At 41.3% G+C, this 23,872-nt stretch overlaps 2 protein-coding genes across 3 annotated transcripts in view; one reads left to right on the top strand and one right to left on the bottom strand.

Moving 5' to 3' along the window:
* LOC104951281 (contactin-associated protein-like 2) overlaps positions 1 to 23,872 on the top strand; it is a 55,174-nt gene that overhangs the window by 8,272 nt on the left and 23,030 nt on the right. Inside the window, exons 5-7 of the mRNA XM_010777916.1 lie at positions 3,581 to 3,724; positions 5,314 to 5,575; positions 16,980 to 17,129. Of these exons, the coding sequence (XP_010776218.1) occupies positions 3,581 to 3,724; positions 5,314 to 5,575; positions 16,980 to 17,129 (556 nt within the window). The remainder of the gene's footprint in view (positions 1 to 3,580; positions 3,725 to 5,313; positions 5,576 to 16,979; positions 17,130 to 23,872) is intronic.
* On the bottom strand, positions 12,354 to 15,998 carry LOC104951279 (complement C1q-like protein 2). 2 transcript variants are annotated; one of them, XM_010777915.1, is made up of 5 exons: positions 15,914 to 15,998; positions 13,610 to 13,765; positions 13,098 to 13,196; positions 12,843 to 12,965; positions 12,354 to 12,765 (listed from the first exon to the last, which is right to left on the bottom strand). In XM_010777915.1, exons 2-5 carry the CDS (start codon positions 13,680 to 13,682, stop codon positions 12,488 to 12,490), a joined length of 573 nt encoding a protein of 190 aa, XP_010776217.1. In that variant the 5' UTR covers positions 13,683 to 13,765; positions 15,914 to 15,998; the 3' UTR covers positions 12,354 to 12,487. The 2 variants fall into 2 exon arrangements, with proteins under 2 accessions (XP_010776217.1, XP_010776216.1); XM_010777914.1 differs by lacking the exon at positions 15,914 to 15,998 and having other exon boundaries at positions 13,610 to 13,813.

The raw sequence follows: 23,872 nt of genomic DNA on the forward strand, positions 1-23,872 counted from the left end.
AAACTTCTGAAGCAATTGGAGTCAGGACTCAGAGAACACTGACGGTTTATTTGGAGCTTCGGCCGGAGAATTCACAAGACATATCACGGGTCACGGTTTGACCACACCTTAGAGATGCCAAAGTGTAATAATCAACATTCTTTATCAGCGAGACTAAACAAATATGGACCCTGAATCTAACTAGAGCTGTCGTCCATATAAGAATGTGCACCAGGGAACCTACGTTCCTAAAAAGAAGGGCTTCTAGATGTCCTTTAAACAATTAACTATGTCATGGCGGCTTGTGCTCGGTCATAAGCTGGCAACAACAATGCGCCCAAGCTGCCCCTCCTTAAGAGAGATAGCAGCAAAACTCAAGGCCGTAGACCTACATGTATGCCATGGGAAAGGAGACAGTGAGAGGAGAAAATGATTAACTGTGTCAAAGGTTGAATACCTAAGCAAATGATTCCCCAACGTTAACTAGCCTGTTAGCTGTTAACACATGACTCTAACCAGCATGTCAGCAGCCTGAGCACTGACACACACAAATCGCTGACTCATCTTCTTCTCAGGTGATATTTTAGTCCCATCCTAGTTTGGAAGGATATTTATGTGAATATGTACAACACTGATATTTGGCTCTGAGGCTCTAAACTCATGCCTTCACAGAAGGAAACTCAATAACACCAGCGTCCCCTCTAGGTTAACTTCTGCTCACAGCCTGCAAGTGGAAGCAGGGGTGGAAGTGGAGCTTTAAGCAGAAAGTCAGAGCAGCAGTACAGCTTTAAAAAAGAGACGAGCATGCCATATGGAGTGTAGCGATGCACTTTAGCAGTCTCCCTGAACCAGCTCGCAGGCGTCCTTTCATTAATGTTTGAGCTGTTGTGATTTTTGGAACATAATGATGGAGGTGAGGATTCTTGTTCAGGAGCCTTGGGCAGTTCTTATATTCAGCACAACATGCTGAATATCTGCTGAGGTGAGCAGTTCTCAGATAAAATCTAAACCCCTCCAAAAGCACTGTCCGATAATTTGAAACTCTTATGATAGGATGGAAGAACTCACACAGAGGCAGGATAAGTTTAAGGAAGTTTATTGCAGGTCAACAGGTGACTGGTGGGTGAGTGGAAAGGGGAAGATGGTTAACCAAGGCAGACATGAAGGCGGATGATCCTGAGGCACAGGGGGAAAAGAAGAGTTCAAGTCTGACTGGGAATCCACACAACTACAGGTACTCAGATTTAACTAGACGAGCGAGGCCTGAAGGAAGTGACTACCACAGGAGAGGAGACAAAGACCGGCACAGAGAGGAAGAGGTAGAGGAGGCGGCGATGTGCTGCAGAGATTATGAGCTGATTGCAGGAGTGTTGGAGGAGCAGGGAGAGCGAGAGGGGTGAGGAGAAGATTGATAGCAGCAGGGCAGGTTGAGCAGGGATATAGGAGCCAGGAGAGTGAGAGCAAGAGAAAACACCCACACACACACTCTCAGGAGAGCAGAGAACACACAGGGGAGGTGGGAAACACAAGATAGATATACTGGAGCCTGCCCTGGCTGTGACTAAACCCAGTGGGGACAATGGCTAAGGTTGGATTGTCTTTTTTGCTTATGAAGGTTTCTATTAAGGTGAAAATACCCCTACGTTTTCAAGCTGCAGCCATGCTCAGATTTGGTTGAATTCTCTAAATGCTTCAATGCTTCCTTTCTTTTCTCCTTTAACATAGGAAAGTGCTGTCACGCAATTCCTTGGAAAATATATTGGCAAAAAATGATTACCTATAAAACCATGTCCAATGTTTTATCCCCACTTGATCTCAGTGTTCCACCAGTTTCCCTATCCTTATGCACTTCTGTTTTCACAAATGCTTTTTAAACACATTCTCATCACTGGTGGTACTGCAGCTAGGCCTTCTCGCCTACACAGTGCATTGATAACACAGGATATTGGTTTTAGCCTGGGCTATAATGCTAATCCATAAAACTCACATAATTAATGTCTTTCAGTAATGGAATGTAAAGAGTTCAGCTAACAATACTTAAAACAGGAAATTGATTTTGGATTGCATAATGGCCATGAAATGCATCCCTGTGTGGAGCTTAGAATGGTTGTATGCGTGTATGCGTACGTTTGTGTGTGTGTGCATTAATATGTCTGTGTGTGACCTCTAGCAGGTATTGCTGATATGGCTGATCGGTTCCCGTGTCAAATAGGAGGCTGACAAATAGGGCAAGACAAAGCACAGTCCAATTCAACTGACACTGTTGAATTAGGGGTTTTCAGGGAAATCTATATAACAGGAGGATGTGTGTGTGTGTGTGTGTGTGTGTGTGTGTGTGTGTGTGTGTGTGTGTGTGTGTGTGTGTGTGTGTGTGTGTGTGTGTGTTTTTAGTGTATGTGTGTGTGTTTTTAGTGCATGTGTTTGTGTGTAAAACCCTAAATGGATCCTGTGCAGTGTTATTGCGTGGCTGGGTCTCTCCACACATTGAAATTGTGACAGGCTTTTCCTCAAAGTACCACTGTACTCCAACTAGTCTACACACTCCATTGTGTGTGTGTGTGTGTGTGTGTGTGTGTGTGTGTGTGTGTGTGTGTGTGTGTGTGTGTGTGTTTTCTGTTCCTATTTAAGCCTGTAGAGTAACTGTGTGGATCCATTTGCGTCCACCCCTGGCAGTAATTACGAAGACTGCTGGATCGTCACTGCAGACACAGACAATAACACACACACACACACACACACACACACACACACACACACACACACAGACGGACACATATCGACTGGTAATTGCACTTAACTCGGATTCGCTTAGGGCTATGTTTGAAAAAAAAAACATATGTTCTCAAACACAAAAATATGCACGCATTTTACATTCTCATCAGCTGTGTGTCCTTCAGTGCTTCCCAGCAGATGTTTATTAGCCTCTCCTCTCATCACATCTGCTCCTCACACACCGCCCCTTCCTTTGATGCTTTCACTGCTCCAGCAGTCATCTTGTATGAATATATATCATGCACATATGCTGATATCAAGGTGTTTGGTTAAAAAGTAATTATTATATTAGGGTTTGTCGGTTGTGTCCTTGTTATGCAGACCAAATATGCTGGGATTTAATGTTTGTTTGACACTAACTGTCCTACATATAATATCAGAGGAGTGAGTGAATCTGAACTGGCTGGCTCGACTCAATAATAAAATCGGTACAAGGTAGTTTTTGTAGTGAGTTTATTTAACACACATTTAATCAGAAGTGACAAACTCAATGCTGTACACGTCAAGGATTTCTGTCAAAAAAAAAATACATATTCTATGAAGGGGGTATTTAATGTGGCACAATGAAACAGCACTATCTCTTTTCCTTTGGTAAGTATGGCACCTTATGCATAAGGAAGAAATAAAGCATTAAGGTATAGCCAATGCATTTTTCTCCCCAACTCTCATACGAAAACAATGAATAATCTCTATTGGCATGATATGTGAATGTTGCTACTGTAATCCCTTGGAAATGGCTAAACATACATTTGGCAATATTCTTCAAGTAAGGTTGGAAATCAATGATACAAAATCCTTATGTGTATTTTTGCCCTCTGTTCTTCCCCAGTTGAGTTTTGGTGGGATGCCGTACAGTGGAAAGCCCGTTGGAGCCGGGAGGAAGAACTTTAAAGGCTGCATGGAGAGCATCAACTACAACGGAGACAACATCACAGACCTGGCCCGCAGGAAGAAGATAGACACGTCCAGCTTTGTAAGAGAAATGTGCCGAATTGTAACTATAAATCTAAAATGCTTGAAACAACATGCTCACACAGCAGCTGAAAACTGAACATGCTCATTATTGTCACACTAAGTCTGTATCTGACCTGAGTGAGAGGGCAAATGATTCACCGTACCCAAATAGTTGAACAGATTCATAATTAATCAGATACATCTGACCCATCAGTGGCCTCTCCGTGTGTTTGCCTCCTGTCCTCGTGCTCCCTCTCCATATCTGTGTGCCATTTTACTGCAACCTATAACGACCTCATTCCACTGCAACCACTGGAACAGTTTGTTTTCAACACATCTATACAGAATAAGCAACCTTTTAGATGCTTTACTTAACAAATCCATGTAAGAGTGGCAACATTATAGCAACAGATAGCAACATGAGTTTAACATTACTTTCAATCCGTCCAAACATGCCGATAAAGCTCTGCAGCTAAGTGTAATTTACCCTTCTTTGCTTCTAATTGCAATCATCCATGTAGAAGGTATTATCAATACATTTGCCCCAAAACAAAGAAGCAGAACAATAGGCAGAGAAAAATATAAATAAATAATGTCACAGTGAGTTTTAATAAACCATGATCTCTGGAAAGTCTGGGCGTGACCCTCCGTATTAATGCACTTCAGTAACCACAATTTCCTCTAAAGAAACTCATCATTTCACTGTTAATGTGTTTGGCTATTAGCTCTGATGAGCCTCATTTGTATAGAAAAGGGACAATGCTGCACCAAATGTATGCATATTACCTTTTTCAAACACGTTCAAATAGCACAGGATCAGGGAGACGCTATTAAGGGGAGCATGTCACATTGTGCAGACACTTTAAGAACACAGATTGGTCCCTGTTCAGGGCTAGCAGCCAGAAAAGCCGCAATCATTTGTTTGGTTTAAGTGTCTTGCCATCCTTCAGATTAGTTTTACAACAATATTTGATAGACTTTAAAGCACTTCTCTCTACGTCTTCCTTAAGAGGGAAGAGCCGGTCTATCAAGTGCAATCTCTAGTGAACTGATATAACAAATGGAGACACTAATCAAGTTCGTTAAAGCTGCACCTCTAATTCTCTCTGATGACTAGCGCCGCCTTTCATTTCTAATCAAAACAGATCTGCTCTCAAATCTCACAAACAGGCAGAGGCAATCAGGAATCATCTATAGATGGTAAGGCAGCTCAATAGTGTGCGCTTGCTAATGATTTAATTAAAAGCACGCGTTTGGAGAAGCTCGAAGGTAATTAGTCCCTAAAATCCACAGTAGTGTTTGTTTTCGCCTGCACACACACACATCAGCGAGGTTACTGTTCGACCCTGGTTTCAAAGAAGAGGAGACATTATTCTGATGCTTACAAGCAACATCAGCCTTTGAATGTAGCTTCAATGGAGCATCTGAAGGTTAGCGTGCAGGAGATTCAAAGCAACAAAGGCCTGGATAATAAAAAAACGATTTCCTAAAGGGTTGAGGCTTTTAAAAAGTCCAAACAACTTCCCACACTCAAGGGATTAGCTTTATTTTCTCTCTGAAGACCAATTCATAACTTTGAATGACCCCTCTTTGCCGGTGTCTCCACAGCGCAACCTGTCCTTCTCCTGCGTGGAGACACACTCCTTCCCGGTGTTCTTCAACGCCACCAGCTTCCTGCAGCTGCCGGGACGAGCCAATCACGACACGTTATCTGTCAGCTTCCAGTTTCGTACCTGGAACCCCGAAGGGCTCCTCTTGTTCAGTAATCTGGACGACGGAACGCTGGAGGTCTCTCTGGAGGACAGCAAGGTGGGGGTTCATCTCAACGTGACGCAGGAGACCGGAAACCAGCGAGTCGACCTATCATCAGGTGAGTCTGTCTACAGGTACACACACTTTAAGACACAACACACAACTTAAGTGAGAAGCCAATTAGTTTAGCAAAATAAATCCACAATCATTAGCAAGGTGTGATGCCTGTCCCTGTTGCATTTTCCGTTGTATTGAAAGTATCACTCCGACACAAAACAGGAATAATGTCAGCGTTTCACTGAAAACCCATGCATACAGGGTTTGAATCTGGACAGCTAAACAGCTTTCTTACATATTCTATTTGCATAGGGTTATTTTAAAGCTTGCTTGAAACAGTTAGATCATGTCTATATTTGGAAACTTGCTGGAGAAGTTCACCAGCATTCGCATACAGGAAGTGCACTTACTGTTGTGTTACTGCCAATTGTTTTTAACCCTCTTATTCTTTACTCATTATTCTACTTAAATATAACGATTTTGACACTTTTCCAGTCAGTCAAATACTTTTTTTCAACATGTGTTGCTTGTTGTGGCATGCTAATCAACAAATGTACAATTCAAACTAGGGATATTTAGACAATTGTCACATTTAGGCATGCTTAAATACTTATATAAGTAATAATAACATAAGTTATGAGAGTATGATTTCGGTCCAAGTTCATTGACCGCCTGCTTTCATATTTAAATGAAATGCTGTAGAACAATTAACATTTTGAAAATCACACTGAAATGCACAGAAATGTTTTAAGAAGAAGTATTTTTTCCATTCTTCCTATCCTATTATACCCTCCCTTAAATGGTACATCCTACCTCTCCTCCCATCTCCCCCCCCTTCTTTCTCTTTCCTTAGACATACTCATTTATTCTGTCCTGTGCTGCTTTAATAGGCCATTATGCCCAGGGGTAGGGATTATTACAGAGTCACCCTCTAGGCTAATTGGGCTTGAGCCTGCGATTACATCACTATTACTGGAATGTACAGCCGCCCAAACGCAGACTCACACGCACAAACGCACTTCCACTTATTCTGGTATTTGCATCTCAGAAAGGAAGCTGCACTGGCTCCGATGACACAGTGGGAGCACGGTACACTTGTAATGAAATGCTTAGTCCCTCCTAATGCAAATAGACACTGGCAGATGTGCACACACTAAGGAGAGAGAGAGGATCGTACGGAGACTACACAATCCAGTTTTCTTCTCCCGATGGGGATAGATTGCTTATGAAGCTATTTAGCGACAGCTTATTCCCATATAATCAAGCATCTGCTGCAAGATAGAACCAGACTGAAATACTCCACTGATCTGCAACCCCTGCAGGATGGAGACATTCATGACCAGACATGTGTTTTTTTTCTTTTTAAGGTAATATCGAATCAAATAACTTGCTTTAGAGTGAAGTGGTTGCAAGCTCTTGAGTTTCAATAAGAATGAGAACCCTAGTTTGCTGCTATTTGTACAAAATAGCAGAGAGCTGAATGCACTAAGATAAATACATGAATGACCATATGTGTGTTATGCACCTCTTTTTAGAGCCTCAGAAATGTTTTGAAGCGTTTAAAGCTTTCTGTATTTTGTTCTCATGAATATCAAATCTTTGAAGCAAAGGAATATCAAGCACTATAGTTTCCAATAAGAAGGGGCACAATATTTAGCAGCTTGCATGTACCCTGCTGTTTTCTAAAACATATCAGTGAGATTGAATCACTGAGAGCCTGATTTAGAGTAAAACATCTAACAAGCCAAACAGACCCAGAAAGTTGTTTTTCTCAGGAGTTGGATGATAAAACCAAGGCGAAAAAAATAAATAATGTCTGGCATTTCACAAAAAACACTGCCTGTCTCACTCTGTCTGGTGCTTAAGCATAAAAACATTACCTCCACACTACCAGCTTGTAATTTCCGAAGGGTTTTCTGCAAACCCCAAGTGAATCAGTAGGTGAGGGAAAAAAAGTGAGGGTTGGATGAAGGATAGGAGCTGGAAAATGAAAGCTTCATGTCTCTGAGGCAGAAACACACCTGAATATCTCTTCATAACCTCATTCTGTCCATGGTGGGTCCCAGCTCATTAAAGGTCATGTTTCTCTCTGAATGAGAGCTATGGGTACAGTCGAGATGACCTGGTACTAGAAACACACACAAACTGTTCACAATGTGTGTGTGAGTCTGTGTCTGTGTGTCTGTGTGTCTGTGTGTGTGTGTGTGTGTGTGTGTGTGTGTGTGTGTGTGTGTGTGTGTGTGTGGTGTGCATGTGGTGTGTGTGTATGTGTGTAGAGGTGTGTGTGCGCGCGTGTGTCCGTGTGCATTATGTAAGTACTTAATTGTGATTCCTGCAGGGACTCTGATCTAATTTTCCCATCTCTTTTCTTTTACTTACTCATTAACTCTCTTCTCTTCTACTCTCGTCACTCATTTGTTAGTTTAATAAAACGCCTTGGTTATAGAGGGGCTGGAAAGTGTTGCCCTCATGGCCGAACAGAAGCAACAAAACATGTTTTCATGTGCCCAAAAAACAAATCAAGCTCCTATTTTCCACATTACATCCCATGAAATGCTGCACTAAACCAACGCCGGTGAAAACGCTCTTTATTTACCTGATGCTGATAGCAGGTGAGTGTCGGTATGACTGTGTGTGTTTTGAGGATGTTTTCTTCTCATCATCCTTTTGATTAATTAGCAAATGATTTGGCACCTGCATAGTTTCCATGGAAACGATATTCGACTGTCTCCGGTGCTTTTGCAGGGACGAATACATCTACTTTCCTAAGAGCTTGTTGAGGAAATGTGTTTTTCGCACTCCTGTTACAAACACAAGGTATTAGTAGTTATAATTAATGTTGAAGAGTCATTCAATATGTAACATAGCTTCAAGGAAAACAAAGAATTGATGTAGCTACTTTTTCTTTATTGTTCTCCTTTTTTGTTATCAAGGAATATAATTACAATTAATCTTGATGAATAAAATAAAAGGTAAAAAACATTGAAAAGGTTTCCCAAATTGAGATCAATAAAGGTGTTACATGTTGGTGTAGCTTCAAGAAAACACATACACATTTTAGACAATGAATTACTTTTCTAAATTCCCTTCAATACGTGTGTATAACCTGCATGTTATTATTGAATCTGCTTTGTGTGTCTTTCCCCTCTTACAGTTCCATACAAAAGCTTCATGGTATGCTGGAATAACTCAATCATCTGTTTCATTACGTTTTGCATTAACTCCTTTCTTTATTATTTCTCTAAATCGGCCTATTTTTATACCTCTTGGGCAATGTACCATCCAAATCATTCTCGGTGAGACTGAGGCGAGGCTCATTGCAAAATAAGACAAAGCCATAGCGTAAACTGTCGGATTCAGACCGCCACCTCGACGGCAGGAATATTCCTTCTTCGTTAAAACTCTGCGAGTGTTTGTGTGTTCTCTCATCCGTGCGTTCACACCCATCAACTTAGCCAGAAGTAATAACATCAGTTCCTTTGAGATGCAGAATTTACTATCAGTCACACACACAAGGTTACTCGCACAGTCAGAATAGGAAGCATGAGTAATTACAATAACAGGCCCGAGGCACAGATTTGTGGGGAAAACAGCCCTGCAACCACCCCAGATTTGAGTGTTTCATTGTTTCATTCCCCCCAAGTGTGTGTGTGTGTGTGTGTGTGTGTGTGTGTGTGTGTGTGTGTGTGTGTGTGTGTGTATTATGTTAATATTTTGCATTCTCCGGCTTTGTTTAATTGCCGTATTGCCATCCATAAGGACGTTTACAATTCTGCAAACTACCTTGGAGGACATCATATTTAGGAATGGAGGATACATTCAGGATTGCCAGCGGGCCCCATGAATTTATAGAATACTAAATTAATCTATACTATACATACAGGATCATATGAAACAGTGGGAGAGGAGAGAGGTTAAGCGTGATGGGAGGCAGAGAATAGGAGAGGACGAGGGAGTAGAAAGGAAGGTAATCAAAAACAGTATTAACGTTACACGCTGGACACACTGTGATATTGCCGAAATGCTCCAGGTGAGAAACATCCAGCAGCCTTAAATAACGCTTCTCTCCCATGTGTAATGTGATAGTATCATAAGTGTTGCTACTTACTCTCTGATGTAATCTGTGTTCTTCCTCTGAGCATTTGATTAGTATTCACCTGGCCACTGCTTATCTCCCATAATAACTCCCTCTGATAGTTTTCATATGATCAGGGGGGCGCTGATACAATTATGTATTTAGTAGTTTCTGAAGCACTGAACATCTCACTTCCTTTGGTGAAGATACAGTTACTGTAAGCTTTTCTTTGGTTTTACAGTTCTCAGTTAATACAGATATATAATACAGATATCTTATTATAATAATAATGTGTTTTTTTCATGATTCTCCCACTAACATACTATAATAAATAACTTGAATTAAATTAAACTTGAATTAAAAAGTTCCTTAAATGCAATTGTAATGGCACTTAAGTATGTCCATTTCATGCTTCTTTATACGTATTTTCCACTTCATTTCAGAAGCCTATATTAAAAATGTACATTTATCTGACAGCTTTAATTACTTTATATAATTGAGATTATTCGCTGATGCAAAATATAAATCCAATATTAAATGAACATTAACATATGTCTACTTTTGGTACTTTAAGTCTATGTCGATGCCTATGCGTTGGTACTTTTACCGAAGTAAGGTTGTGAATGCAGGGCTTTTACGGAGTTTCTCACAATGTGGTATTGCTGCCATTACTTATAACATCTGAGTACTTCTTCCACCACAGGTATTCCGAGGTAGAGCACAAATAAGGTCCAATCAGTTGAATAAAACATTAGACTTCTCCATCGCTGCCCCCACCCTCTGGAACTCAACACATCAGAGACCCCACCTTCAAAACACTGACCAAAACAGTCGATAGGGACTTGGCTTAGCAACTGGAAGGTCACCAGTTCAAGTCCCAGCAAGACCAAGTGCTACCGAGGTGTCCCTGAGCAAGGCAGCGTTCCCCACACTGCTCCCCGGGCGCCGTTCAAAATGGCAGCACACTGCTCCTAACACTAGGATGGGTCAAATGCAGAGAAACAATTTCCCCACGAGGGATTAATAAAAATCCATCTTAATCTTAATCTTAAGAGTATATACAAGTAAATGGAATATTTAAATAATTTGCACGATGCAAACAGAGGAATGTTTATGGATGTTCTTTACAGAGTTCAGGTGTTTAATAGTTAACATGTTAAATGCAAAGCACACCCGGTGTTCTCCCTCCCCCCTCAGCACTCTGTCTCTGAGGCGTTGGAGCTGAGTCTGGGTGACACTCAGCTCCTCCCTCCGTCATATGAACATGTTCCTCCACTCCTTCAGCTCGGCCCAGCTGTCAGTGATGCTGCTGCTCTGCCCTTAATGCTTTAATAGACTTTCTGTGACACTTCCCTCCTGAGCCTACTCTCTTCTGCACTGAAAGCTCTTTGAGTAATGGGAACGTGTGAAGCTCCAGTAGACTGCAGCTGCTGATGGTGGATCAATCAAACCCGCTTTCCCTCAGTCACATTTTAACCAATTTATCTTCAGAGTCTGGCATTGATACAGTTAAAGGTGGCTGGTTTTCCACAGGTAGTGATAAGCTATCATACTATTGAGTTCACATCACATGTTAAAGTCATATCAGCTGTTTATCATTTTGTATGTAACACCGTGTAGTTAAACGTGGTGTTTTTATCATTGCAAGCCATACAAATATTCCGGGTTGCTTGGTTATTAATACTTCCATTTATAATTAATATATACTATATAACAGTGTGTCCTAAATGGAGGAAAATATAATTCATCCTTCTTCTCTTTGGTCCCATGGTACAGTTTAAAGTCTAACTCTAAATTGGTTTCTTTGTATTTATTCCACTAAACTAATCATTTTAAAACCAATTTCTCTACTTGTTACGTTATAATGAGAACGACAAAAGGTGCTTTTTTAATAGAATAGAGAACACCTCTATCTGATATCTCTAAATTATATAAGTATTGCACTAATAAAATGTTTTAACTGAGCTGCCAGTCCAACAAATTGTTTAAAAACAAGATTGGACTAAATATTTCCCTAGCCTAATATAGTTTAGCAGGGACTGTATATAGTCCCTGAAGTGAAAAAGAAAATGGCAGTACTTCTTGGTTAAAGCATGCAAATACTGTATTTTTAACTTACATATATATTACTCTTTTAAATCCAGCGAGCCTCATATGAAATACTCTGAAGTCTCAAAAGCGAGTTTAGAGGACAAACAATAATAGAAGTTGTTTGCTTTTTGTAATATTAATCATCAACACACTTTACCTTCGGTCTTGAATACACCAGTGGGAAGTGGAAGTTAATTGTCCTAGTGTACAGGTGTGCAAGGAATCTTTTCTGAGTTTCTTACTTCATCTAGTTTGTATTATTCATTGTGAAAATATGCTGTCTTTCACTCTAAAATGTGGGATATAATTCAGTTGCAGTCGTCCGGTTATTCAGAGAAGTTTGCTACTCACCTAAACGTTTAAATGCAGACCTAATTATGTTTTCCATATATTACAATTAAGACATATTTTATTAAAACAGCACTAAAGTAATTAGTTAATTTGGATTAGCTCAGTAGAGGGTTGCTTGAAAATGTCCCAAGACACAAAGTAAGCTTTTTCAGATGAGTTTTTTTATAACGTTCGGATATTTGCACATAATTATGCTTATTGTCCATCTTTACAGCTGTAGACTTATTTCCAGTACTGCAAGGAGTCGATAAACAACAACACAGCAAGATGATGTTCACAAATTAGTTTATTTATTCATTGATTCCAGATTCACTCGTCAACTTCTTTCTTCTTCGTATCTAAATGGCTTGATTAGACTGAGCTAGCCAAGGACAACTTTGACAAAGTAAGAATAAAATCGACACATTTAAAAGTTTAGAAATCAACCATTGGTGTTGTTTGGATTATATTTGAGGATCACAAAGAATACAGCAGGAACCCACTGAAGGTGTTGTAGGTGTCATCATTTTCAAAAAGACCACAGTTTTCATGGAGACGCATATAGACCTCGTCTCCCTGATTCAGATGGAGAACCGCAGCATTAGAAATGAAAGTATTACCATCATTCTGCTTAGAGTTATGTATAATTCTCTGACTATTACGGCACAGGTTAACTGCCATCCACTCTCCGTGCTTGTTGTTCATAGCAGTGAAGCGGAAGTAGTAGGCTCCTCTGACGGGGGCTGTGAACACACCTGCAGCAGCAGAGGAGGACAAAAGTCAGCTTTATTTGTCTCTTTAGAAATATTAAGATGCTTGCTTTTTTGCGCACCTGTGTTTGAGCTGTAAGCCCCGCCAAGATTGGTGATGGATCTTCTGTAGACAAGTTGAGTTTCAGTAGTGTAAGGTCCAAACTTTCCTGAACTCAAAGCAGCAGAGAAAGCCACCTTAGTGCCTGAAAACACACAATTGAATACATGTTAAAGAAACCAATAGTAAACACATAGTTATTTTCACGGGGAAGTCAAACAAGTCACTTTTATATTTAGTCTTTTATTGTTTTAAGGTTGACCATCTGTTATCATACCTGATGATCTCATTCCAGTCTCATCCAGCGTGGAAACCTCCAGCTCCGCCCTGAGAGCCGTCAGCTGCTCCTCGCTGGCTGAGACTCTGGAAACCAGGGCTGTCAGGATGAGAGACAATCATTTCTCAACCGCTCTGTCAAGATGTCCTAGTATCACCAAGTCTGTAATTTTGATAATTGTATTCTGCCATTTCAGAAAATCACTGTCTCAGCCTCCTCCGCATTTTTCTTAAATTCAAAGTCCAAATTGTGCTCTTTGTGCTTTACTGTGTGCATGTGTCACAATAAAGAGGACTCAAATCCTCCAGCACTTTAGCTGATAATCAAGTATTTCTTAAATCAAAAATGCTCAATAGTCATTGGTTTAAGGTTCTCAAATGTGAATATGTTCTTGTTGTGATTAACTTTTTTCACATTTTTGGGGAATTTACTACCAAAATAGAATATTATTTGGCGTATTATCTTTCATTGCAACCCCATCCTAAACATCACAGATACTGTTGATATCTTACCGTGGTTCTCTTTCTCCAGACTGGCAACGTTGTCTCTGTGGGTCTGCAGCTCAGCCTCTTGCTCCCCCACCATGTTCTTTATAGCTCTCAGCTAACTCCAGATTTCCCTCTCAGCCAGCACACTGCTCTGTGAACCTTGGTCCACTCCTCCGCCCTCTGCAGACACACAGAACAGCAGCACCAGCAGCACAACACCCCTCATTGTAAAACCTCAGCCGCCACAAATACCTGGAAGAAATGAAATAGAATCTGATTTAAAAGTGTGTCTCCCGCTGACCACAGGGGTTGTGAGCCAAACACCTCACCTATTATTTATAATGTGCTGGGTTGGCACAAGAAGGCCCTCCCTGACCATGTTTAGGAAGCGAGGCTGATACAATGACCACAGCTGTTTATGCAAGAATGACTTCCCTTAAAAAATTAATAAACTCCAATGACCCCAATGCCAACTCGGTAAAATATCTTAAATCACTTTTATTTTTACAAATAACATTTGAAGTGATGAAGGTACTTGCAAATAAAAAAGTAGTAAAAAGGGAAATCGTACTTTGGTGTTTAATTGTGGGTATTTAATAATATGAAGTTGTGTTTATTACAGTATGCCACTATGAAATAAGTAGAGCTTTTTCTCATAAACATCATCATTTACCTTGCTTATCCAGATGGGCAGTAGCTGCACACTCAATTTAACGTGTGTTTCTTATCTAGAATTCAAGAAAACAGGGCAAATTCTCCAAATTCAGTCTATAAAAATTATTAAAATGAATAATGTTCAGTAAAAATCCTTGAATGGAATTGTGAATATAAATGTTTTATTGTGACCTTTAAAGTTGTTTTTCCTCACAGAAAGGCACGAGTCAGAAGTGCTAACATTTCTAAATAAAGTATCTGGATCAAATGTTATTTGAAAATTATTGCAGGTCCACATTTCATTATTTATTATGTAAAATAATTATTACCCTTCCGGATGTTTTAATGGGTTATTTTTCTGTTGGGAATACACTCTTGCCACAGTTTCTAATGAGTATGTGAGAAGTGAGAAAATGTTGTATTTAATTCAAAACAAAACAGAGCAGTGGTCAGCGTTAGTGGTCAGTGGTCAGCTTCCCTCTCTTTATCAGGGTGTGTGTGTGTGTGTGTGTGTGTGTGTGTGTGTGTGTGTGTGTGTGTGTGTGAATGACAACTTAACAAAAAGCCATGAAACCGTCTTATCTCCTCAAATCTAAACAATTATCTTCCTCCTTTTACTCCGTTATTATCTCAATTCTTTGTTATCTTTGCTTCACAGCCGGTGTTTGGGCCTTTGTGTTAGGTGTGTGTGAACGATTGCACCACATATTTGTGTGTCTTTGTTTGCGTCCGTGCAGCAGTGAGTGGGAAGATTCAATAACACCGGCATCACACATAAGCTCATCATTCAAAGCTATTGCAGGTGATGTAAAACAGATGAGGGGACACAAGGTTACTCGGTATCTATTTTCCATTACGTTTCAGAGGTTATAGACGGGGAGGGGATGGAGGAGCACAAAGCTTGTTAGTGATTACATCAAAACTATATACAGGCGGAAATGAGATTGCCAGCGAAGCAGCACTTAAAGGTCTCTTTTAACCAGAACATATCATATCCAGAAAAAGCTTCCTCTGATTCCCTGTCATTATTTATTTTAATCTGTTGCTCAACCTAAATTAACGGCCTAATATATGCATAATCACATCCATGTTTGAACTGCTTCATGTGCATATTTAACCAGCATCGCCCTGAACAAGGCCACAGCGGTCACACCTCTCAGCAGGCGGCCATCTTGGCTCTTTAGTCCTGTGGTCACTTTCATGATCGCACACACACACACACACACACACACACACACACACACACACACACACACACACACACACACACACACACACACACACACACACACACACACACACACACACACACACACACACACACACACACACACACATGTGTATCGACACACACACACACACACACACACACACACACACACACACACACACACACACACACACACATGTGTATCGTCCCCCTGCTGATGGAGATTAATTAGTGTAGACTCCCTACTGACACGAACTCCAGGCGCTCAGAGGGCATTCTGGGAGGAAATAAAAAAAGTGTCTCTTTGAGAGGCTGAGCGCACACACTCTTACACACACACTCTTACACACACGGGTCCCATGTATCGACACATGCAGCAAGTTGAGGTACATGTGTATCGACTTGCATACTGATCCATGAGTAAATACACTCTGCTGCAATGGATTTGTGACATGTGACCGTACCTTGAACTGTGTCCTCACTATCGATGCATTACGGTCCGTGAAGCAGGGAGTGGAGCTGAATTCAAAAAGACAGACAATGCAGCAGATGACCACAAGAGTGGAGAGGAGACAGAGAGAAAATAGAGAAAAGTGAAATGTAGGGAAGGAAATAAAGATGGAGCGACGGGAGAAAGAATCAGGGACAGAGAGGGAGGCAGGGAGGGAAGGATGAATAGAGATTGGTGTCAGTGGGAGGTGATGTATAGAGGGGAGGGTGATGAGAGTGAGCCGGCTTCTCTCTCGGCTCCAGTAGTAATGTCCCTTTCCAAAACATCACTCATATTTAATGGAGCACGGCTACAAGGGAAGAGAGAGAAAGGACAGCACAAAACTTGCATACACTCACACAAACTCACACTGCATTGACATATAAAGAGCGCTCAAACCCTGCATGCACGGATAGAAAACAAACACACACACACACTCAGATGCAAACAGGGTTTTCTGAGAGTTAATGGAGTCGAGACACCGAGGCCTTGAGACTGGAAGCTGGGGGAGAGAACGAAGGACCAAAAGAGAAGCGAGGAAGAGTTTGGGAGCATGTGAAGTGAAGAAAACATGCGGTACGGACAGGAAGATGTTTCTTTACAGAACATGTCTCCCCTCTGTCTGAAGCCACGTTCGCCAGGCAGCTGAGATGGAGGCATCAGGGAAAAACATAGCAGTTCAATGTAGAAAGTAAACAGAGAGAGATAGCCGCACATCACTCACAGAAATTGTATTTCCTACTTTCACCACCCACATCCCTCTGAGTCCTCCAGGCGTCTTTTTCTTATGTCGGGTCCTTGACTTTCTCCTCTATTCTCCTATAACAAAGTTCACCAGGCTTCAATGTGGACCTGTTCATGAATTAAATAATGTGCTGGTGCTTTGGATCATTATGTTTTTGCCGGAATCAAAGTCTCACTGGAAATACTAAAATACTAAATACTAAAATCTATCAACTAAAACCTTGTTCTCAGCAAGAGTTGTTCACAGTTTGCAGTGTGTGTTTTCTGAAGGTGTTTTCATCTTTGCCCCGCTCCAGGTTCAGGACTCAACGACGGCCAATGGCACGCCATACGTTTGGTTGCCAGGGAGAACTTTGCCATGTTGACTATAGATGGCGAGGAGGCGTCTGCAGTGCGCTCCACTTCTCCTCTCACCATCACCACGGGGGGAACCTACCACTTAGGAGGTAAGGGTCACACAAACACCTTGCCCACAAAATGTTCAAAAAGCCTTCACCCTCAACTCCATTTATAGTCATCACATCACATTCCTCTCCAGTGCACATCTGGGAGGCAGATATTGAGGCATCAGAGTCAGTATGCTTACTGACGTAAGAATGTTGTAAAAATGGGACATCATCATGAAACCGAATCCAGTTTACATCACTTTTCATTCAGGGTTTGGTGTCAGTCGGCTTCTTAAGTTATTCTAAGAAATATTATCATGCAACTTTAGTTTTTGGTAGCTTTGGTTGTTGTCTAGAAATCACGGCTCCTAACCAGCTGCTAGAAGCTTCTGTCTGCCGTCATCATGCTTTCTCAAGTCGTTTCCCTCCAGTTTACTGCACTATTCAATAGGTAACCATGAACTGTCTTAAAGGTTAAATCTTAACTCCAATTGTCTCTGCAACATCAACAAGATGTGCTTTCCATGTCTTTCTAGCCATCTTCAAGTCCAAATACTCTTTGCTTTAAATGATTGTTAGCATTATGGTGAACTGTACACAATAATGCTAACAGACTCTTACAGATCCCCACTAGCCAGCAAGCTTCTACCTGCCTACTGTAAAACAATATTTATTGACAATTCATAGAACAATCCCTTTGGGCCAGTCCTCAATGTGTTCCAAGAAACGTTTTATTGGTCTTTGTGTTTGCGGCGTAATATGTCTAAAAATCATTTATCTCTACAATGTTATATCCCAGTGGCCAGAGTTCAGGAAGTTTCTCACTTAGCGAGAGCTCAGACCCAACCACATCACTAGAAATACACACACACACACACACACACACACACACACACACACACACACACACACACACACACACACACACACACACACACACACACACACACACACAAGCAGCAGCCACAATCTGTCTGAATTAGGAAGACGCCAGGTTAATGATGCCAGACACTGCTGTCCGTCTGTTGGAAGATGGTCCGTGTCTAAGTCTGCATGTGTGACTGTGTGTGTGTCACTGTGTGTGTGACTTTGTGTGTGTGTTTGTGTGTGTGTGTGTGTGTGTGTGTGTGTGTGTGTGTGTGTGTGTGTGTGTGTGTGTGTGTGTGTGTGTGAGAGAGAGAGAGTTGGCACCTGTATGAAATTACAGTAACTGAGAGAGATAGTCTGGCCTCTGATGGCTCCTCTCTCCCTTTTTCTATCAGAGAATAATCTCCTCCATCAAACAAGACCATTTCCCCCAGGCCAGTCAATAAAGATCAGAGCACCTCTCACACACACACACACACACACACACACACACACACACACACACACACACATCCTGATTATTTTATTATACGGTGTCCCTCTTAATTTACTGTGAGTGAAGCGCCCTGAAGCCTGTGATGAGTTTCTGCTTTTATTTATAAAAACCTGAGCTTGTGAGGCCATGATTTCACTCAGGAAGCATCCTCAACTCTCATTTTTTCAGTATTGCTTAATCCAGCGTGTTGCAGAATCACTCAATATTAACACTTAATCCTTTATTATGGCTTATCCCTCTTTCACTCCAACTTTCCTTTTCCTCTCCACTCTTCTTCCGCCTCACCCTCTCGTCTCGTTTTGATCCAATTGGTGATTTATTGATTTTGGTAAGCTGAGTTGGAAATCAATAGAGGCTGAGAGGAGAGGATCTCTGTAATATCTTCACCTCGAGAAGAGGGATGAGGAGGCAGAGGGAGAGAAAGGAAGAGTCAAACTGAAAAGTAGAGATCAGGAATGAAAGTTTGTGGCAGAGAAATATAAAAGAGAGCAGGTTATTATGTCAGAGCTAGGCTTAAGAGACAAGGGGAAGGAACAAATATATTCTTAGCAGCTGAGAGGAATTGTGACATTGAGACATAAAATCCCAGAGGCAGAATCTGCACGGCTTCAGAGGAAACACAGGGCTCCAAATACACGTTATCACATATTCAGACAGGTAGATACACACTGTACGATGTGTGCTTTATACAAAATACTGACAACAAATCCTTGCTTTTACTTGTCCCATGTGCATACTCTCTCATACAGTACATGCATAGCTACACTACAGAGGAATACCACTATGCTGTTTCAGTCGTTTTCCCCCATGCAACATGCATAAGGCTTTTGGCAGCAGTTGTGTCTGGGGTTTTACTTGATACTTAGTTTTACATGACACGGTGCATCCTGAGGAGCGGGGCCGCCTGGTGGTAAACACACGTCTGAACGCTGCAGGGGCGACAGATCTGCTGATTATTACTGTGGCAAGGACTACTAAGAGAATTTGGGACGCCGCTTCACAGGCTGCGGGAGAAGTTTTAGGAAGACGTGTTTGGAGCCATTTCAACCAGTTCAGACTCGGTTCAGACACGAGGTTTCTCCGGGAATTATTTTGCTCATAACTCTTTGAAAATCTGATTTGGTTTTAGATTTATTCAGCATCTGGGTCTTCCATGTTTCATGATATGATTTGACTTTCTGTTGCCTTCTCATTACCACATACTTGCAATGACAGCCTGAAGCAGTAAGCATCAAACAGTGTGTGTGTGTGTGTGTGTGTGTGTGTGTGTGTGTGTGTGTGTGTGTGTGTGTGTGTGTGTGTGTGTGTGTGTGCGCGTGCATGTGTGTGGGAGTTTTGACCAAATGCTCTAAAACTCTAGCATACACACAGAAACACACTTATCGGACAACTCTGACAGAATTTCTAAAACATTTATTCCAAACCCTCCGCCCCATCACATTGAGCGGCTAATTTCCATGCAGGCACAGAGGTAACCGAATAATTTAGTGAGTGTACAAAAGATGGGTTAGCCTCTGGCTTGCCCTCAATTAGTCTCTCTGATGGCTGAGCTTCATGAGTCAGAGAGGCGGCCGCATTAAGCTGTCCAAAAGCTCTCTAACAATATCCCATCAGCACTTTATACATGTGACTGTTCTGTCAGTGGGCCGCGATTAGCAGAAACCCCTCGGCTTCACGAATTGTTCTTCTATAGACAGGAAGAGGCTGCAGATTGATGCTGGGAGTCATTTATTTGGCTTCAGTCGTCCAGGTGGCCATCTGCTCACACTCTCACCGCTTTAAGGCATCAACCTGCTGTGTTTCACTGTGCTGTTGAGCAGTGACCAGAGAGTGAACCAGACTTTGGTAAACAGCTTATAACACTTCATTGGACTGTATAAAAATCACTTGGCTCTTAAAGAAACACAATGAAGAATTTGTTATTTTCGTAAATTAGCACCCCAACAGTTTCAGACTGCGATGTATTTTTACACTACTGTCATATAATTGGACATATTAGTTAGACTTATTAGTATGTAAGTAAGTCATTTTAAGGGGCCCTATTTTTGCTTTTGGCGTTTTCATAATGGTGAATTATTGACATCACTATACAACACTCACGCTTCTATTGGCGCACCCATTGTACGTGGGACATCTCTGAGCGGTCGACCAATCACAACAGAGCCGGCCAGCTAACCAATCAGAGCAGACTGGGCTCTGGTTTCAGACAGAGGGTGGAAATAGGTGCTGCAGCACAGGCAGTAGGAGAACAATAAAGAGCATGGAGACATGTCATAGGAGAGACACTATATACATTTATGAAACCTGAAAATTAGCATAATAAGGCCCCTTTAACTGTGTATTTGTTAAGATGGCATTGCTACAATTGATTATAATGTATTCAATTAATACAAATACAAAAGGCAAGTGTTTTTTTGCCAGTGAGGCTTCTGTTTGACTTCTGCAACAGCAATCTAACAGTTCCCCATTCAATCTTTGCTTTAATGCATAAATATACATTTTAATCAAGAAAAGCTCATTTTTCAAAAACACAACATCCTGATGCTCTTAGATAACATTAATATTTATAACGTTGAGCTGTAATGCGAAGACAAGCGTACTGACATTTAAAAATAGTTAATTAGGGCTTTAATTAACGTAATAAATGACTAATTTGCATAAGTGGTTATGTTTAATGTATTTTCATGACTGTGATGGGCTTTACGCAGCTCAAGTACCATTCGTGAAGAGTTGAAAGGCTAAATTATGCGGCCAATTACTTCTTCCCGTCTTTACTCTTCTCACTTCTGTCAACTTTTTTAGTTTGTAACATTATTTAAATAAAGTTTTTAAGTAATTCCTTAATAAGAAACATTGCTCTTGTTTTTCACACAGTGAAAGGCCTCTGTCATCTTATTCTCAACTATGTCCTCTTTCTTCATTCTGTTCTTCTCCTCCATTTTCTCCAAGCCCTCATCCGTTTATCCTCTTTAACGGGGTCGACTCCTTCCTCTGACTCCCCTCCCCTCTCCTCCTCTCTTCTCCTCCCCTCCGTCCTTGGAGCGTCTGCTTTTAGAAGCAGCCTCCTGAAGCCAAAGCCTATTTTACGGGCAGTAGTTTCTCACTCCCGACGCTGCGCTTAGAGAAATTAGTAAGTGACTGACACGAGACATCCACAAATTGAATTTCTGGAGAGGGACGGACACTCACACAAACACAGATGCACGTACACAGGCCATAAAGTCGTGCTCTTTCCTCCGCAGGGAACAGGGCACAAATGAATATACTAATGAGAGAGTAGTCAATTATGGGACGTTCCACCCCGAGGCATTCGATTGTTTCATAACTAAAAAAAGTTTCATTTATTCGTTTTTCAATCTCAACTTCTTTACCGATTTAATATACCTCTGCCGAGTTGTTCAATCATTTCTTAGCTCATTGCCTCTTTTGTCACCATTTTGTAAATGTCATGTTCTCCCTCACTTTCATTTTACGTGAATGATTAAGTGAAAGCCTGCTTTATAGTATTTGACAACGTAACATTTCCTTCCATCTTAAAAGTGTACTTAAGTGTTCTATAACGAAATAAACCTTTTAAAATGAAGTGTTACGAAAAAACACTCCAGCTGGGTCTCTTAAGGATGTGCTGTCAAAAACGTATATATTCCTGAGACTTTGTGGGAATGAATGCTCACTTTTCATGTAATAGTAGAAAGCTAACAATATATTCTGGGTTTTATAAGAAGTGTTGAATTGGAGGTCCACCTGTCAAGCTGTTTGTGCTGATTGTACGTTGCACTTTGGCACAGTGTGTGCAAATCCACCATAGCGAGTACAAACTGTTCTTGACTTTATGTGCAGGAGTCTTTCAGCACATGAACCTCATGTTGGTTTGAAGCTGCTCCTACAGGTTGTTGTTTTTTCAACTAGCAGCAGGTGGTTAATAGATAAGCACTTCCTGCTGTGAATTTCGTCAAATCTACATATTGTTATTGGCAACACATCTCCTCTGAATGTGTTGCAGAATCGCAGCCTCTGAATATTTGTTTAATTTTTTATTCTGGCTCACTTCCAGCTTCAGAAATGTGCCTGGACGTGGAAGCAAATGCTTTTCAGCCTGAGATGGTTTTCAGGTAGCAGGGTGTGTATTGTACCGTGGGGGGGGGTGATAGAGTGCCAGCAAGACAGCGAGGGATTACTGCTGCTGTTCCAGATCCAGAGGGGTTTTAGACATAGAGCTTTTGTTTATACTACAAATTAAAACCACACAGAGTCATTGCTTTCGGGAATAAAAATAAAATGTGGTCAGACTGTTAGCCTGGTTTTAAGCTCCGGGCGAGTGTGATGTACACAAGTGTGACCGCTGTGTTTGCCAAGTGTTTGTCTCTGTTTGACTGCGCCTCATTAATCTCAGTCTGTATCTTCCTCTGTTTGTCACTTCGGCCGCAATACAGCGTTCTGAATTACACCATGATTCATTGCTGGTCATGGCTTCAGAGCGGCGATAAGGGAAATCATGGTGCTTTGACCAAATGTACAGCATGACTAGTCCGGATACATTTCCTCTCAGTCTAATTTAGCCTACTTATATGCATTTAATGCACAAATTAGTATGATGCAATGCCCAGATGAACATTTACAGATTTAATCAAAGTGACACCAGGGAGCTGCCAACGTGGGGATACAGGAAGTAATGTGGTTACCTGAAAGTGCTTTAAATTAGATTGCAGATTAGGGCGAGGGATAACAGAATTTATTTTTTCTTTTAAGATTCACGACTCATTTAATCCTCCAGTTTCCTGACGTTTTCTACAATGAAATGAATCCAAAGCCCATCTATCAAATGGAACAAAAACACCTTCAGTAGAAATGTATTTACAAAAAGGAAAAAATAATTTGTTTTCTGTAAAAATGTTTAGCTATGAGACCTCCATCAGGTGACACAAGTAGGTCATTTTTGTACGGTTAAATTGGAAAAACTAAATTGGTGGTCTAGATGGAATAACAGAGCAATCCCCCGCTGTTATCTTTCACAGCCTAGCAACATACAAGCGCTCCTCCATGAAGTCGTTCCATGCGTTGCGCCATTGGATCTGCCAAACTGTCAGGAAGGCATGCATTTCCTTTGCATTGATACGCAACCCGCAGAATACAAAGTGCTGCCATCCAGCTGCAGTCTGCTCTGCCTCCCATCTTATTTCTATCCCTCCCCTCTCAGTGTCTGTCTCTCCCCCTCCTCCCCTGGAAAGACAGCAGACAGGTGTGGCAGGAGAGGAGACAGATGGCAGGAGAGACTTCTGGGGCAGAAAATAAAATCAGAAGATGTGAAGAAAAGAGGGAATCCAACTGAAACACACATTTTACATTCATGCTGCCAAAACTATACTATAGGTACACACACACACACACACACACACACACACACACACACACACACACACACACACACACACACACCTTT

Source organism: Notothenia coriiceps, unplaced genomic scaffold (genome assembly GCF_000735185.1).
Source record: "Notothenia coriiceps isolate Sejong01 unplaced genomic scaffold, NC01 NC01_scaffold00018847, whole genome shotgun sequence".
NCBI lineage: Eukaryota > Metazoa > Chordata > Actinopteri > Perciformes > Nototheniidae > Notothenia > Notothenia coriiceps.